The 18,196-nt window shown below is 36.7% G+C and overlaps 3 protein-coding genes across 10 annotated transcripts in view; 2 read left to right on the top strand and 1 right to left on the bottom strand.

Annotated features, from left to right (window-relative positions):
* Positions 1–3,141, top strand: part of INTS2 (integrator complex subunit 2) — a 51,365-nt gene extending 48,224 nt beyond the window's left edge. For 4 of the 5 annotated variants that reach the window (XM_007108452.4, XM_007108454.4, XM_007108453.4 and 1 more), the window contains 2 exons: positions 867–1,043; positions 1,147–3,141. In XM_007108452.4, coding sequence (XP_007108514.1) covers positions 867–1,043; positions 1,147–1,316 — 347 coding nt within the window. In that variant the 3' untranslated portion in view covers positions 1,317–3,141. The remainder of the gene's footprint in view (positions 1–866; positions 1,044–1,146) is intronic. The other variant, XM_024127736.3, reaches the window with a different exon arrangement.
* Positions 3,142–4,757: 1,616 nt separating this feature from the next.
* The window catches only part of BRIP1 (BRCA1 interacting DNA helicase 1), a 207,940-nt gene continuing 194,501 nt past the window's right edge, over positions 4,758–18,196 (top strand). For 2 of the 4 annotated variants that reach the window (XM_055090075.1, XM_024127738.2), the window contains exons 1-4: positions 4,758–4,794; positions 6,414–6,536; positions 8,859–8,970; positions 10,604–10,777. In XM_055090075.1, the coding sequence (XP_054946050.1) occupies positions 6,441–6,536; positions 8,859–8,970; positions 10,604–10,777 (382 nt within the window). In that variant the 5' untranslated portion in view covers positions 4,758–4,794; positions 6,414–6,440. Of the gene's footprint in view, positions 4,841–6,413; positions 6,537–8,858; positions 8,971–10,603; positions 10,778–18,196 lie in introns of all 4 variants that reach the window. The other 2 variants (XM_024127737.2, XM_028498970.2) reach the window with 2 other exon arrangements.
* On the bottom strand, positions 7,895–8,646 carry LOC112065975 (cytochrome c oxidase subunit 7C, mitochondrial-like). Its single transcript, XM_055090610.1, is given in 3 exon segments — positions 7,895–7,941; positions 7,944–8,100; positions 8,551–8,646. Coding segments are annotated over 3 exon segments (300 nt in total).

The following is an 18,196-nucleotide window of genomic DNA, read 5'->3' as shown; positions in this document are numbered from 1 at the left end:
TTATTCTTTTTGAAAATTTTCCTATGACAAATGTGATGTATAGTGTAGAGGAGGTGAGTAGGTAGGCAAATTGTATCTTTCATTTTTGTGAATGACTATATAGATTTATAGTAAATATACTAAGCATTCCACATTTTACAAATGGAAATCAAATCTACCTTCTGAATATAATTATGTCAATAGAAAACAAGTTAACAATCTATTACAAATGCTTAGAATTCCAGAAAAATATAATAATCTGTATAAATAAGAGATAAATATATAAGTTGTTTCCTTAAGTTCTAAAACATACCCTAACATTTTAACCACCTTCTAGGTTGTTAAGTAAAATGCTATGAAAATAAACTAAAAGATATGAACTATAATTGAACCTTTAAAAGTTATGGCTTAGTCAATTTCATATTCTTTCTCAATGCTCCCATAATAATCTATTCATTTATCTTTACATCGTATTCACTTCATGTTATAATTATTTGCAGTGGTTAAGATCTTACACTGCCTGAGTTCTATCCCAACACCACTGCTAACTGGAGTTGAAGAAGCTTCTTAATCTCTCTAAGGTTTATTTAAGAGTTTCCTCATATATTAAATAGGTATCATAGAAATACTTTTTTCATTCATAAGATTGTGAGAATTAAATGAAACGATGCATGCAGTGCACCTATCACAGTGTTGGGACATAAGCATTTATGTGTTGGATGATGGCTGACTACTAGATTATGAGCTCCCAGAAGGCAGAGGCTGGCCGTGTCTTAGAAAACTTAGTATCCTCAGCACAGACCATGGTGCTTAGTATATTGTATAGGTCATGTATGTTGAATTTGTATCTGTAAAATGAAAAATTCTGTTTTATTTCTTTCTAACAGTTTTAACACAGGCTAAGCGATATGCTTTTTTCATGCCAACTCTGCCAAGTTTGGTCTCTTTTTGTCGAGCATTTCCTCCACTGTATGAGGATATTATGTCTTTGTTGATCCAAATAGGGCAAGTCTGTGCCTCTGATGTTGCCACTCAGACAAGAGACATCGATCCGATTATTACGCGTAAGTAGTAACTTATTTTCAAGAGTTGTTTTAATATCTCAAACAGAAAGGCCCAAATCCTTTCCAGATTTCTTGCCTTATTTATTTTTCCTTATGTTTTTAGGCCTTCAACAAATAAAGGAGAAACCAAGTGGATGGTCTGGAATCTGTAAAGATCCATCTTACAAAAATGGACCTAGGGACACTGGAAGCATGGATCCTGATGTACAGCTCTGTCATTGCATTGAAAGCACAATAATTGAAATAATAAACATGAGTGTTAGTGGAATTTAAAAAAAACAAAAAACAAAAAAACTTAAAACAAAAAAATGAAGCTGTTTTGCTGCATATACCCAACATGAATTTGCATCTTATAACAACTAAACTGAATGGGAACAGTAACGTCTTGGAATCACTAAAACGATTCAATTCAACATGAATACAATTTAGAACTCTCTTGAGAATTATGCTTGCTTCTATTTGATTGGCAGTTCTTTGGATCTACTTTGCTGGTATGTTTTTTGTAGCAGCTGAGCTTTTTCTGTTGGGAGCACATTTAAGAAACTCATTGCTGGAAAGTGAATATGGCCTTGTATTAAGCTTTTGAAGTGAAGAAAAACTGCCATGCCTTTGATTTAATTTCTTATAAAAATAAGTCTGTGGGTAGCCCTAGTATTTACCTGTCAGCTAGTAACAGAGTATATTGATGCAGTGATGAGAGGGAGAAAACGGGAAGGGAGAATTCAGGAAAAATTAGGAGTTTAGATACCCAAATAGAAACCTCTAAAACTTGCAACGCAAGTAAGAGTAATGCAAGATGGAATTCCTTTTCTCAAGAAATAGTATTGAGAAGGCTTTAAAAAAGGCAAATAGCTTTTTGTGAATGATTTTCATGGAATTACAGATGACGATTTTAAGATTTTACATATTTGCTTCAATTTTTACTAATATATGAAGCCATATGTTTAAAGAGATACTTGAATAATTTGGAATTTTAAGATACTGGTTTAAAAGTGTTTACAGAAACATCTTTGTGCAGAGAAGAACCTGAAAGGATGTCTCATTTAGTTTTTTTAAAGTATTTTTATAATGGTCAGAGGGGGGAAATACGTTGGTATCTAATTAAAGTTTAGAGCAATAAAACCCACTGGATTAAAGAGTTCTTGGTTTGTCATCAGGATTATAATTCACATCATAATTCTAGAAGATTTTGAAGTACAAAAATATATACAGTGTTTGGATCACAGGAAAAATTAAAAAGGGGAAAATACTGTGTTGTGGAAGGATTTTGCAGTCCTCTTTTAGGAATGTCCATTGATTAGGTAGATGCATTCAGATAACCCATAATCCTCATTTTTTTTCTTAATGAAGTATCCAGTGTAGAAGGTACTTCTCTTTGCTTTCTGAGATATACCTGAATGAACCCCCCCTTCCCACCCCACTTGAAACAGACCTCTTCACTTATAAAAGAAATAAGGCAGGCTAATAAGAAAGTGTGGTTTTTAAGAAAAAAGATTTAATTTCAGCCTTTTCACTAGCAAATAGTCACATCTTATTTTCCTTCTGTGTAAAACGGGATTACTGCTGGCCCTACCTCATAAGGGTATCATATATGAACTAATTTGTATCTGTTTCAAATCATGAAGTGCACAGTATCATCGATGAGTATTTATAACTTTTATTAGATGCTTAAAGTTCAATTAAGTAATTTTGATGCAAAAAATAAAAGTGTACACTTGAAAACAAACTATAAGAATTTTCATATTTTTAAACAAGGCAGTTTTGTAGTCTTTTAAAATTAAGTACAACTGCTCCTGTTTCATTTTCTTTTGTTTTGTTTAAACTGAGGCTTTGGAATATCTTGTGTGAGTAGGTAACCTCTAGGAATTCAGAAAAGGTTTTCTAACTAAATGCAGTGCACATTCCTGGATCAATTTTCAAAGACTGGTCAAAACCTGCTGTGTTAAAATAATAACATATGCTGTTTTTCATCACGTTTGTTGATGATGTAAATAAAATGTGTAAATATATTAGTAAATGTTAATATTCATGTATTTTAAGTTAAGGTTATAACATTTGTCACAATGTGATTTTTTTTTTATTCAAGTGAAAAACGTGTGCAGCTATTTTGAATATTGGTTTATAAACATTCATATTCTTTATCAAATGAACTTGTAGTTTTTTGTGTTTCATTTCACCACTGTTAACCTTGAAAGGAACAGTTCATGGGACTGGAATCCAGGACTGTCTGGCTCCAGAAACTATGTGTATCCCTTTTTGTTACGCTACATACATCAAAAGGCAATACAAGGTGAGAGTCAGTTGAGAGCCTTAGGAATTCAGGAGCGGAAAATCAGAGTAGTTACCCTGGAGCAGTTATGTAAAATATTTTGATATTTTAAAAGAATTGTAAAAGCAGAATAATAATTTGAAGGTATTTTTAAGGATTTATTTTTATAAATTATCCTCCATAGCACTGTCTTACCAGTATTTCATTTTTTTGTACTTTCCCTTCATCTTTGCTTATGAATATGTATTTTCACATAATGGAATTCCATAATACCCAGTTTGGCATCTGCTTTTTTTCATTTAACTTTATATGGAAATTTTTTGCAAGTTGTTTGGTTTTTATAATTATTTTATTGGCTCCAGAATGACTGAATTGATATAACCATCTCCCTATTACTACTAGACTGGGAAGTTAATATATTTTTCCGAACAGAATGAGCACTATTATCAACTGAGATACTACTACTTTTTCTTACTTTTAGATTACTTCTTTAGGATAAATTTCTGAGCCTGAGTTTACTAAATTAAAGGGTAGAATTTATTTTTATGATTGTACGTTTTGTCATTTTGGGAAGATACAGTAAAACAAAGTGAGGCAAACAAATCAACTCGCCTTTTGCTGCTCCGACCTGCAGCAAATCTCTGTCCCAAACTGGTTTCTCGGAATGTGAGAAACTGTCTCAGGTTTTGCTTTTGGGGGGCACTAATATTTGAGCCAAGTTTAGGCTAGAGTTTAAAAAAAAAAACCAACAGTTTGGCGACATCATGGTTAACTCCCTACCTTTGAAGAAACTGAAGTGTACTTGGCAAAGAATAAATTGGTTTTAGGAGGGACAGAAGGCTGACAAGCGTTAAAGGAGGTACTGGAGACCTCGAGATCGTTTCTCTGGTTGAACGTGGTATCTGAGAAAGCCTTGACTATCAGGAGATTCTGTAGCCAGCTGTCATCGAACCTTTTCGCCTAATTTGGCTCAGCAGTCTGGCAATTCCCTCCTGGGTCTTTTTGATACTCTGGCTTCCGGAAAGTTCGGAAGTTTGAATCGGGTGCCCCTGAGGAATGCTGAGAGAACTCGGCGCGGCTTAACGGTGTTTCCTCTGCGTTGGTCTACAGACCTTAAATGTGAGACTTAAGTTTCCAAGAAAACTGAGGCACGGATTAAATCACCTGTTTCAAAAAGTCCAACGGAGAAGGCTCTTTTTCTTTAAATCCCTGGGCTCTGCGGAAGTCCATCACTCTCGAGGCAATCGCCTTCCGGTACCGCCAAGTAGCTTGGGCCCTTTCTTACTGCGGGGGCTTCCGTTGGGTGCCAGAGCGCCCCCTGACCTCGAGCCGGGATTGGTTGCTTGGTTTCTCGTCTTGGCGGTTGATTGGTTGTCTGAGCTCGCCCGGCGATTGGTGCTGGGAGCCGAGGGGGGTGGGAGGCGGGAATTCGTCTGCGCTAGTGTTGTGGAAGCGACTGATGTGAGCTGAAGGGCAGAAAAGGTAAAGCGGCCGCAAGCCCGCGAGCGGGCCCGGGAGTCGCAGCCAGGTGAGGAAGAGAGGCTAGGACCTTTCTTCTCTGCCAGGGCTCTGCCGTGGTTGCTCGCAGTTTTCAGTTTCCTTTTCTCCCGTGAGTGGGAGTGCAGTAGGCGTTGTTTGGGTTTTCCTTAGGGCGGGCAAGTCTGTCTCTTGGGAAGGGCGCGAAGTCGGCCAGGAGAGTGCCTTCTGCTTTCGTCCACCCGCTTTGCAGGCCTGTCGGTTGACTGGATCACCAGGGCCTCGGGGATTCCAGCTTGCCGAGGGAGGAGGGAATGTGAGGAAGAAAACCTGGGGAGCGGGGAGACTGCCGCTTACCTCCTTGGAACAGAGACCTGTTATTAGCCCGGGGCCCCGCGTTACCTCGGGGCAGGAGGGCGCGACGGCGGGAGCCTGATCTTGGTTTGTCCTTTATTCAGTGTGTGGGGAAGCTTCCCCCTTTTGAGATGTCTGTAGCCGCATCTGGGGCGGGGGGGTCGATTGGTTTCTAGGTTATATCTGAGTAACTAGGCCAGCCTTGAGCTGTTGGTTTAGATTTAGGGGTGAGATTCCACCAAATTTCATTCTCAGAAACACAAAATGTTAGAACTGGAAAAGACCTTAGAATAGTGGTTCTTAACTTCTTTGGGAACACGTAAGCGTTGGTGATGGTTGTTATTGGCTTCATAATCTGTTGAGTTGGTATTTTAACCATCTCTCCATCCCCAGATGGAATTTACCTTTTTTTCACCATTGCAAATAATTTTCAGTTGATAACGGTGTATATCATTTTCCCTCAGTTTTCAGTTATTTCCTTAGGATATATTTCTGGGAATGAGAAATCTTTTGACTTTCTCTCCAGAAAAATGCAGCCATACACAGAAACTTCTGCATGCAGTATCAAGAGATCACAGTGTTTCAATTACATCTGTGGATCCTAAGTTAAGAAAAGGTGGTTTACAAGAGGTGAGGATTAAAGTAGATCACTTCCTCTGTATCAGATGCTGGAGTTGAGGCACATTCTGTACATTACCTTTTTAAATTCTTAAGTCAGTGCCTGGCTAATTTTCATAAAAACCCTATCAGGTGGATATCTCTATTTCACAGATGAAGAAACAGGCTCTGTGAGATTCACAGTGGAATTCAAATTTAGGCTTGCCTTACTTCAAAGTCCATCTTCTTTCCATTATACCCTACTGACCTTTAAGTAAGAATTATTGAGCAACTACCATGTGCCGAGGTGCTTTCTTCCTTACAACAATTTTAAAATTACACATTTTTACAGATACGGATCTTAGTCTAGAGAAGTGAAGAGACATGATCAGGGTAACATATCTGATTTGTTGTCAGAACCTGATGTAGAACCTACTTCCTAACTCCTGGTCCACAGCTTTGGCAGAATAAGGATGCAAATCCAGATTTGTTAGGTTCCAAGACATGCTCTCAACCACTGTGATTTATAAGAGTAGGAAATCCTTTTACTTCCATTTGTTTTGTTTATACATTTATTAATTCCAATTTTTGTTTCTAGACTTCTGTCCTAGTGTTAGGTATCTGTTTTTCTTTGAATGGCTTTGTTTCAGTATTGACTTTCATTTCTGTTGCAGTTAGGAATCTGAAGTAAACAGTAAAGCATGATGTCTTCAGTATGTTCTGAGTATACAATTGGAGGGGTGAAGATTAACTTTCCTTGTAAAGCTTATCCATCACAGCTTGCTATGATGAATTCTGTAAGTATTGTTCAGCAGTTATTTTAAGTCTTTATTAAGATACAGATGCTTATAATTCATAACATACATTGAGTCTGTGACTACATTTTCTCAGATAGTAAATGGATTGAAAATATTTGCTGGGTTCATTGAAGAACATCTAACCTTTGGAAAAATAATACTGATTGCTGCTAAACTGTATATGTCTATGATTAGGAGGTAAAGGAGAACATCCTGAAAAATGTTCTCAGCTCATTTAATTTTTATTTTATTTTATTTTATTTTTTTGCGGTACGCGGGCCTCTCACTGTCGTGGCCTCTCGCGTTGCGGAGCACAGGCTCCGGACGCGCAGGCTCAGCAGCCATGGCTCACGGGCCCAGCCGCTCTGCGGCATGTGGGATCTTCCCGGACCGGGGCATGAACCCGTGTCCCCTGCATCGGCAGGCGGACTCTCAACCACTGCGCCACCAGGGAAGCCCTCAGCTCATTTAGAACTTCTGTTTACTGAATTACTTTGAAATAGAAAGTATTTACTATCTTTTACGCAGACTACTATACTTTTCACCATAATTTTTTTGAGATATTTCAATCATATAGAAAATTAATACACAAACTTGAGTAAACCAACTTACCAGCTTTGTTAAATCTTAATATTTTGCCATATTTACTTTATACCTTGTTTATGAGTAACAAGATAACTAATATCCTAAATTTGTTATTTTTCTTTCCTAGCCATGTTTTTATACTTTAAAAAAACATTAATTAATTAATTTATTAATTTATTTATGGCTGTGTTGGGTCTTCGTTGTTGTGCATGGGCTATCTCTAGTTGCGGTGAGCGGGGACTACTCTTTATTGCGGTGCGCTGGCTTCTCATTGTGGTGGCTTCTCTTGTTGCGGAGCACGGGCTCTAGGCGCGCAGGCCTCAGTAGTTGTGGCACGTGGGCTCAGTAGTTTTGGCTTGCGGGTTCTAGAGCTCAGGCTCAGTAGTTGTGGTGCACGGGCTTAGTTGCTCCACGGCATGTGGGATCTTCCCGGGCCAGGGCTCGAACCCGTGTCCCTTGTATTGGCAGGCAGATTCTTAACCATTGTGCCCCCAGGGAAGCCCAATGTTTTTATACTTTTATTGCATATGTATATATCCATAAACAATACAGTGTATACTTTACATTTTTATAACTTTGCACAATGATATGATATTATCTTTCTGGAGAACTTGATTTTTTTTTACTTAATATTCTTCTTATTATTATTTTTTAAGGATTTATGCTGTAAGTTTATTTATAGACGTACCTAGTATGTTGAGTTCAAGAGTTGGATCCTTTTTTCAGAGAGATTGCACCTCTTAAAATGCTCCTGTTCATATCTGTTTCCTGGATTATTTTTTGAGCAGTTGGTGTCTTACTATAAAGAAAGGAGAAACAGTCCAGATCAGAAGTACAAAGTCATTGTAGCTAGTAATCGCCCCTTGTTTTCCACTGAAAATGGTAAATTCTTCCCTGGACCCTCCTCATAGTGGCTCCTATGGACCACAGAGGTTGTGAACCTCCAGATGCTCTGTCCCAACGTAGCGCTGTTGGAAGCCTGTGGAAGGTGCAGAGACTGAAGGCGGAAGAAGTGGCAGCAGCACACCAAGCCCTCCTTTCCTCACGACCTTGTTCCCTTGTCTAACATTTTTAAGCTGTAGCCCTGTTGATTGATAACTCATTTTCATTGCTGTGTGGTATTCCATTGTATGAATATACCAGAATTTTATATTTGCCCATTTTCCTCTTGATAGACATTTAGGTTGTTTACATTATTTTGCAATTATAAACAGTGCTGCTATGAACTTTCTTATACATGTTTCCTCGTGTTCCTGTGGGAAAGGTTTTGGGTGTTTACATACGACTGGATTGCTGGAGTTCAGTATCGTTAACTTTACTAGAAATTGTTAATTTCTGTACAGAGTGGCTATAACGCTCCCACCAACAGTATTAACTTTACTAGAAATTGTTAATTTCTGTACAGAGTGGTTGTAACACTCCCACCAACAGTATCCCCCATGAAGTTTTCATCAAAGATATTAGTGTATTCTAGTTTTACAGAAATGATGATGCTTGCATAAGTAAGGCACAAATTGCTTTTCATTTCTTTTGTGCTTTATATGGTTTAAATCTAACAGAATTTTAGGGAAAGATATAAAGGAATAAAGTCTAGATTTAACTAAATTCTAGTTCTCTTTTCTGCTCTTGCTCTGTTCCCTGAAGTGCATGCAACTTTAATTCTTGTTGTTGTATGGAGAGATACTTTAATGAAATAAGTTGTTTATTGATTTTTTAAAATTGTTTTTGTGTCCATAGATTGTCAGAGGATTAAATAGTAAGCAGCATTGTTTGTTGGAGAGCCCCACAGGGAGTGGGAAAAGCTTAGCCTTACTTTGCTCTGCTTTAGCATGGCAACAATCTCTTAGTGGTAAGTAGTTGGTTGATGTCTTCAGGTTGCTTATTGGGACCTGAAAAAAATCTAATAAAGTACTTTTTACCCAGAATGATTCAACCATGTTCTAGCTAATTTAAATATTCTCTTTTAAGATATTTCTTTATAATCAGTTATATATCTTCCAAAAGAGTTTCAATATAGCAAAATATGTTCAGTTAATCCTAAAATAATTGTGAACATAAGATAGTCCTTTATTTGATGATTCAGCATGTATATAAGAATCTCGGATTTTATTTTTATTATTTTTCATAATAATGATTATGAAAATAATTAGGTGATAATTTGTATATAAAAGTTGCAAGAGATGGGGCTGTCATTATATAGCATATCAATACAAATAATTGCTTTTTTTGAGTAAATCCTTTAATATAGTTGCTTATCTCACAACATTAGAAAATGGAATACATAAAAAAGAAAAATTCTAGTTGATCTTTCTACTTGTTTGGATGCCAGATAAGCAGAAGTTTATTGTAATATTGTTTTTATGAATTCATATTATTTCCCATAGCTTTATTTGCTAACAAATGTCTAGTTACTTTTGTGAAAGACTATCTAATATACATAATGAATCTGAAATACAATATTGGTCACATTTTAGTTACATAATTAGATGGCTCTGTCCTAAAGTATTAGGAGATTTTAAAGTTAACCATGGGTGTATATGTGTATGTATGTATGTGTGTATATATATGTACACACATATATGTTTTTTGAAAAGAAATCGTTGTGCTACTGGTAAGACTATTAAAAATAAAGAGTAAATATTTTATAAGCTTTTGGTTGTCCATTTTGTTTCTTACTGATGTTTATCTTTGGGGAAAATGAGATTATCTGTTAATAAATTTCTAATGGGAGACTCTGGAAAATAAAATTAGTATTTTTGTAGTGCAGATGGGAAAATAATGTCAGTACTGTTTATAGAAAATAAAATAAATTATTCAGCTTTTATATATCGAATTGTATATTTATACAATGTAGGCACATGTAGAACTATTACAATTTTGTATTATATTTAAGTATTGAAAATTACCTGTTTTATTTAATTTGAATACTGACTTTAAAATGTATTTTGATACATGTATTAGAAATGATATCATGAAACATGTTTTTTGAAATAGAAGTATAATGTGGGAATAATTTAACATTATGTGTTTACATTATTATTTTATATTGAACTTTCAAATTTTTCATTTAGGGAAGTAGTAATTAAGAGTATAAGTAATTAAGAATATACTTTAGGTATACTTGGTATTTTACTATATCTCAATATAAATGAATACTCGAGTGGTTGTGCCTCTGTTACATTATTAATCTTTGACTGTTATTAGATTTTTGTAAATCATGTAAATTGTTGATAACTTCCCTATAAATGTTTCTGGCATAAGTGTTTCTCACCTGTCCTAATTTGATGCTGCAGGATGGGTGACCAACTTGTCCAGATTTGCCAGGTACTTTCCGGGTTTTAGAACTGAAATTCTGAATCCTGGAGCTGAGGAAACCTCCCAATCCTGGGCAAAAAATAGGGTGGTTGCGCACCCTAGCTGAAGAGGAAGATTAATGTTTTTTTAATTAGAAATATTATAAATAGAGGTTATTTCATTTTTAGGGAAGCCAGTGGATGAAGGCTTAAGTAAAAAAGCTGAAGTACCATTGTCGTGTTGTTGTACATGCCATTCAAAGAATTTTACAAACAATGACGTGAACCAGGGAACTTCATATCATTTCAACAGTCCAAGTACACCACCTTCTGAAAGAAATGGCACTTTGTCAACTTGTCAAGGTAGTTTATATTTTGTCTGGGTCTTTTAGTATCTGTAACAGGGGTCTTAATTATTGCTGTTATGAGACCTAATGTAGATAAATTTGGTTAGCATAATTGGTTATGTATTTCCACCTAATTTCTCTGGAATTATTTTGAATAATGCATAGAGTGGTCAGAAATCCTTGGAATATTTTATTCTTGGCCTCACTTTTAACTGATTCAGACATCTTGCTAGTTTAAATCATTTTTGAAGAAGGCAAGGCAAAATAACTGATATTCAGAAATTGATGTTATTTTTAGGCAGTATTGTTAAATATATGTTAGAATTTTATCAAACATTTTGATTTGTATTGTAAGGCAAAATCTAATTAGCCTCATTCATTCTTGATAACTTTGCCTGGACTTCCGAGACCAGTATCCTAGTTGAGAATCAGGTATGTTTCAAATATGATCCTTAGATGTTCTTACTAGATTTATTTAAGAGAAATATATTAGCAGTAACATAAGATTATTAATTTAAAGAATATTTCTTTTGCTTTGACTGTATGGAAAAGATTGACCATTACTTGTCTAAGCCAGAAACCTAGGAGACATCCTGTACACTTTCCTCTTCCTTATTCCTCCATGCAAATCTCCATCTCTATTGATAACTTCCCTAGTACAAACTACCATTTGTCCTTTAGACCGTGTAATAACTCCTTTCCTGCTTTCACTCATGCCATTCCTTAACTAATCACTGGCAGGGAGAAAAGAGGTTACCATGACTGGCTTAAGTCTAAACAGTATCCACTTCCTAAAATCAAGGATGGAGTTGTCTTCCTCTAAAGCACATGACTGTGTGGAGGATGGTAGCTGCTTGAACCGAAGTGTGATTCTTTTAGGAATGAGGAAGAAGAAGTGGAATAGATGCCGGAGAGGTGACCAATATTGTTGTCTACACGGTTTTGACCCTTAACATCATTTTTGGCTTTCTTTCCATTCTTTCAGAGGGTCATGCTTTCTGCTGCCTTCAGAGCCTTTGCTTGTGTTACTGTCTCTTCTGAGGAAAATTCCATCTTCAATTTGTTGTCCTGCTCTTCCTTTAGCTCTCAGCTTAGATATCACTTCTTTAAGGCAGCCATACTGATCTTTTCGTCACACTACATTTGGTTTCCCTATTATATCCTGTCATCTCACTGTGTACCTCTCCTTCATAGCACTTGTTACAATTTGTATTATGCACATGTCTGTGTGCATCTTTTATTAATTTCTCCTTCCCCTAGCAGACTGTATACTCCATGAGGTCAGGAACTGTGTTGGTTTGCTCACCATTGCATACCTAGCAGTGCCTGGCATATAGTAGGAGCTAGATAAATATTTGTTGTATGAATGAATGGAATTGATTTTAAGCTAATTATTAATATAAGAACTCTTGGGGCTTCCCTGGTGGTGCAGTGGTTGAGAGTCCGCCTGCCGGTGCAGGAGACATGGGTTCGTGCCCCGGTCCAGGAAGATCCCACATGCCGCGGAGCGGCTAGGCCCGTGAGCCATGGCCACTAAGCCTGCGCGTCTGGAGCGCTCCGCAATGGGAGAGGCCACAGCATACCGCAAAAACAAAACAAAACAAAACAAAACAAAAAACTCTTGGCTTATATTGTTTATGTACAACCTGTAGTTTTTTTTTAAAGACAGCTTTACTGAAATACTCTTGACATAACAGACTCTATATATTTAAATGGTACATTTTGATAAGGTTCGACATAAGAGTATTTCCCTGAAACTTTCACTAACATCAAGATAGTGAATATATCCATTAGCTTCAAAAGTTTTCTCATGCCCCTTTATTATCCCTCCTTTCCACCATTTTATAATTTATGCTCCCCAAACAACCACTGAGTGTTTTCTGTCACTGTAGATTAGTTTGCATTTTCTAGAGTTTATATGAAAGAAATAATACAGTTTGTATACTTATTTTGCCTAGCTTCTTTCACTTAACATAATTCTTTTAAAATTCATCCATGTTGTTGCATGTATCAACAGTTGGTTCTTTTTTATTGCTGAGTAATATTCTATTGTATGGATATACTGCAAATTGTTAATGCAGTCACCTGTTGATGTGTATTTGAGTTGTTTCTAGTTTCCGGTTGTTACAGATAAAGCTGCTGTGAACATTTGTGTATAAGTCGTTGTTATGGACGTGTGCTTTCACTTTTCTGGGTAAATACCTAGGAGTGTAATGACTGGATCACTTACGTTTAACTTTAAGAAACTTCAAAACTGTTTCCCAAAGTAGTTATGCCATTTTACATTTCCACCAGCAGTGTCTGAGAGTTTCCATTTCTCTGCATCCTTGCCAGCACTTGGTATGGTAAATCTTTTTAGCCATTCTAATAAGCTTATAGTGGTATCTTATTGTGGTTTTATTTTGCTTTTCCCAAATGACTTGTGATGTTGAGCATCTTTTCATGTGCTTATTAGCCATTCGTATATCTTCTTTGATGAAATGTCTCTTGAAATCTTTTGCCTGTTTATTGTTTTTTTCTTATTGTTAAGTTTGGGATTTCTTTATTTATTTTTGAGTACAAGTTTCTTTTTTTAATCAAGTAAAGTTTTAGGTTTTACTTTTAAGTCTAAGAGTAATTTTTGTATACGGCATGAGATGTGGATCCAAGTTCATTTATTTTGCGTATGAATATCTAATTGTTCAGCAACATTTATTGAAAAGGCTACCCTTTGTCTGCTGCATTGCCTTGGTGCCTTTGTAAAAAATAAGTTTTCAATAAACTTGAATTTTAATATAATTGTGAGTTAGAGTTGTTTAGAGTAGTCTCTTCAAGGATCAGATGGGGTAAATCTGGGTTGTATTCTGATGCTCTCTTTACATTTTTAAGTAAATTCTTTAAAAATATAACCTAAATACAGAAAAATGCACAAATTCTATGTGTATAGCTTGATGAATTTTCACAAAGTAAACACACTCGTGTAACTACCACTAGATGAAAAATAGGACATAGCCAACACCCCAGTGGCACTTCTCATGTTCTTTTCCTGTCACTATTCTCTCTCTCCACAGGTAGTAGCTATCCTCCCTCTGTCACCATTGATGAGTTTTGCTTCTTTATAGAAATGGAATTATATCTGTACTCTTGTGTCTGTCAGCTTTTGCTTAACATATTTCTCAGATTCATTTGTGTTGTATATAGCAGTAGTTCTTATTGCTGTATTTTATGGTACATAATAAATTATATACCATAATTTATTATTTCATTCTACAATTGTTAGACATTTGGGTGGTTTCTAATTTTGGTTATTAAAGCTATTATGAACATTCTTGTTCATTCTGGTACAGATGGGTGAACACTGTCTATTAGATATAGATCTAGGAATGGAATTGCTGGTCATAGTGTATGCATATGTTGAACTATAGTAGATACTGCCAACGTTTTCCAAAATGGTTGAACCAATTTATTCATTCCCGCCCCCCGCTCTACATCTAGTAGTATATGGAAGTTTCATTGTTCAGCATTCTTTTTCTTTTTAAATTTATTTATTTAATTTATTTTTAAGTTTTGCCTGCGTTGGGTCTTTGTTGCTGCTCGCGGGCTTTCTCTAGTTGTGGCGAGTGGGGCCTACTCTTTGTTGCAGTGTGCGGGCTTCTCATTGTGGTGACTTCTCTTGTGGAGCACAGGCTGTAGGCGCGCAGGCTTCAGTAGTTGTGGCACGTGGGCTCTAGAGAGCGCAGGTTCAGTAGTTGTGGCACATGGGCTTAGTTGCTCCGCGGCATGTGGGATCTTCCCGGACCAGGGCTCGAACCCGTGTCCCCTGCATTGGCAGGCAGATTCTTTCTTTTTTTTTTTAAATTTATTTATTTATTTTTGCTGTGCTGGGTCTTCGTTTCTGTGTGAGGGCTTTCTCTAGTTGTGGCAAGCAGGGGCCACTCTTCATTGCGGTGTGCGGGCCTCTCACTATCGCAACCTCTCTTGTTGCGGAGCACAGGCTCCAGACGCGCAGGCTCAGTAGTTGTGGCTCACGGGCCTAGTTGCTCCACGGCATGTGGGATTCTCCCAGACCAGGGCTCGAACCCGTGTCCCCTGCATTAGCAGGCAGATTCTCAACCACGGCGCCACCAGGGAAGCCCCCAGCATTCTTGTTAGCACTTGATATTCGAGTCTTTTTAAGTTTTAGTCGTTATGGTGCCTGTGTGTTGTTCTCGTGAATTTTAATTGTTATCTCTCTGGTAACTAATGAGGTTGATCATCTTTTTTTTTTTTTTAAATTTTTATTGGAGTATAATTGCTTCACAATACCATGTTAGTTTCTGTTGCACAACAAAGCGAATCAGCCATATCCATACACATGTCCCCATATCCCCTCCCCCTTGAGCCTCTCTCCCATCCTCCCTATCCCACCCCTGTAGGTCATTGCAAAGCACCAAGCCAGTCTCTCTGTGCTATGCTGCTGCTTCCCACCAGCCAACTATTTTACATTCAGTAGTGTATATATGTCGATGCTACTCTCACTTTGCCCCAGCTTTGCCCTCCCACCCCATGTCATCAAGTCCATTCTGTATGTCTACTTCTTTATTCCTGCCCTGAAACTAGGTTCATCAGTACCATTTATTTTTTTTCTAGATTCCATATACATGCATTAGCATACAGTATTTGTTTTTCTCTTTCTGACTTACTTCACTCTGTATGACAGACTCTAGGTCCATCTACCTCACTACAAATAACTCAATTTCGTTTCTTTTTATGGCTGAGTAGTATTCCATTGTATATATGTGCCACATCTTCTTTATCCATTCATCTGTCGATGGACATTTAGGTCGGTTCCATGTCCTGGCTATTGTAAGTAGTGGGATTGCTGGGTCATATGGTAGTTCTATTTTTAGTTTTTTAAGGAACCTCCATACTGTTTTCTATAGTAGTTGTATCAATTTACATTCCCACCAACAGTGTAGGAGGGTTCCCTTTTCACCACACCCTTTCCACCATTTACTGTTTCTAGGTTTTTTGATAATGGCTATTCTGACCAGCGTGAGGTGATACCTCACTGCAGTTTTGATTTGCACTTCTCTAATAATTAGTGATGTTGAGCATCTTTTCATGTGCCTCTTGGCCATCTGTATGTCTTCCTTGGTGAAATGTCTATTTAGGTCTTCTGCCCATTTTTTAACTGGATTGTTTGATTTTTGATATTGAGCTCCAAGAGCTGCTTGTATATTTTCGAGATTAATCCTTTGTCTGTTGTTTCATTTGCAAATGTTTTCTCCCATTCTGAGGGTTGTCTTTTTGTCTTGTTTCTGGTTTCCTTTGCTGTGCAGAAGCTTTTAAGTTTAATTAAGTCCCATTTATTTTTGTTTTTATTTCTGTTACTCTAGGAGGTGAGTCAAAAAAGATCTTACTGTGGTTTATGTTAAAGAGTGTTTTTCCTATGTTTTCCTCTAAAAGTTTTATAGTGTCTGGTCTTACATTTAAGTCTTTAATTCATTTGGAGTTTATTTTTGTGTATGGTGTTAGGAAGTGTTCTAATTTCATTCTTTGACATGTAACTGTCCAGTTTTCCCAGCACAACTTATTGAAGAGGCTGTCTTTTCACCGTTGTATGTTCTTGCCTCCTTTGTCGTAAGTTAGGTGCCCATATGTGCATGGGTTTATCTCTGGGCATTCTATCCTGTACCATTGATCTGTATTTCTATTTTTGTGCCAGTACCATACTGTCTTGATTACTGTAGCTTTGTGGTATAGTTTGAAGTCAGGGATCCTGATTCCTCAAACTCTGTTTTCTTTCTCAAGATTGCTTTGGCTACTGGGGGTCTTTTGTGTTTCCATATGAATTGTAAGATTTTTTGTTTTAATTCTGTAAAGAATGCCATTGGTAGTTTGATAGGGATTGCATTGAATCTGTAGATTGATTCGGGTAGTATAGTCATTTTCACAATGTTGATTCTTTCAACTTCTTTCTCAAGATTGCTTTGGCTACTGGGGGTCTTTTGTGTTTCCATATGAATTGTAAGATTTTTTGTTTTAATTCTGTAAAGAATGCCATTGGTAGTTTGATAGGGATTGCATTGAATCTGTAGATTGATTCGGGTAGTATAGTCATTTTCACAATGTTGATTCTTTCAACCCAAGAGCATGGTATATTTCTCCATCTGTTTATGTCATCTTTGATTTCTTTCATCAGTGTTTCATAGTTTTCTGAGTACACGTCTTTTGCCTCCTTAGGCAGGTTTATTTCTAGGTTTCTTTGTTTTTGTTGTAATGGTAAATGGGAGTGTTTCCTTAATTTCTCTTTCTGATTTTTCGTCATTGGTGTATAGGAATGCCAGAGATTTCTGTGCATTAATCTTGTATCCTGGAACCTTACCAAATTCACTGATTAGTTCTAGTAGTTTTCTGGTGGCATCTTTAGGATATTCTATGTACAGTACCATATCATCGGCAAATAGTGACAGTTTTGCTTCTTCTTTTGCAATTTGTATTCCTTCTATTTTTCTTCCCTGATTGCTGTGGCTAGGACTTTCAAACTATGTTGAATAAGAGTGACGAGAGAGACATCCTTGTCTTCTTCCTGATCCTAGTGGAAATGCTTTCAGTTTTTCACCATTGAGTATGATGCTTCCTGTGGGTTTGTCATATATTGTCTTTATTATGTTGAGGTAGGTTCTCTCTGTGCCCATTTTGTGGAGAGTTTTTATCATAAATGGGTGTTGAATTTTGTCAGAAGCTTCTTCTGCATCTGTTGAGATTATCATATGGTTTTTAATTTGTTAATGTGGTGTATCACATTGATTGATTTGCGTATACTGAAGAATCCTTGCATCCCTGGAATAAATTCCACTTGATCCTGGTGTATGATACTTTTAATGTGCTGTTGGATTCTGTTTGCTAGTATTTTGTTCAGGATTTTTGCATCTATGTTCATCAGTGATATTGGTCTATACTTTTCTTTTTGTGTGATATCTTTCTCCGGTTTTGGTATCAGGGTGATGGTGGCTTTGTAGAATGAATTTGAGAGTGTTTCTCCCTCTGCAATTTTTTGGAACAGTTTGAGAACGATCGGTGTTAGCTCTTCTTTAAATGTTTGGTAGAACTCACCTGTGAAGCCATCTGGTCCTGGACTTTTGTTTGTTGGAAGACTTTTAATTACGGTTTCAATTTCATTACTTGTGATAGGTCTGTTTATATTTTCTAATTCTTCCTGGTTCAGTCTTGGAAAATTGTACCTTTCCAAGAATTTGTCCATTTCTTCATGGTTGTCCATTTTATTGGCATGCAGTTGTTTATAGTAGTCTCTTATAATCCTTTGTATTTCAGCAGTGTCAGTTGTGATTTCTCCTTTTTCATTTCTAATTTTTTTGATTTGCGTCCTCTTCCTTTTTTTCTTGATGAGTCTGGCTAAGGGTTTATGAATTTTGTTTATCTTCTCAAAGAACCAGCTTTTAGTTTTATTGAT

Source organism: Physeter macrocephalus, chromosome 14, assembly GCF_002837175.3.
Source record: "Physeter macrocephalus isolate SW-GA chromosome 14, ASM283717v5, whole genome shotgun sequence".
Lineage (NCBI taxonomy): Eukaryota > Metazoa > Chordata > Mammalia > Artiodactyla > Physeteridae > Physeter > Physeter macrocephalus.
The sequence above is the reverse complement of the archived record's forward strand: the minus strand, read 5'-3'. Positions and strand labels throughout refer to the sequence as shown.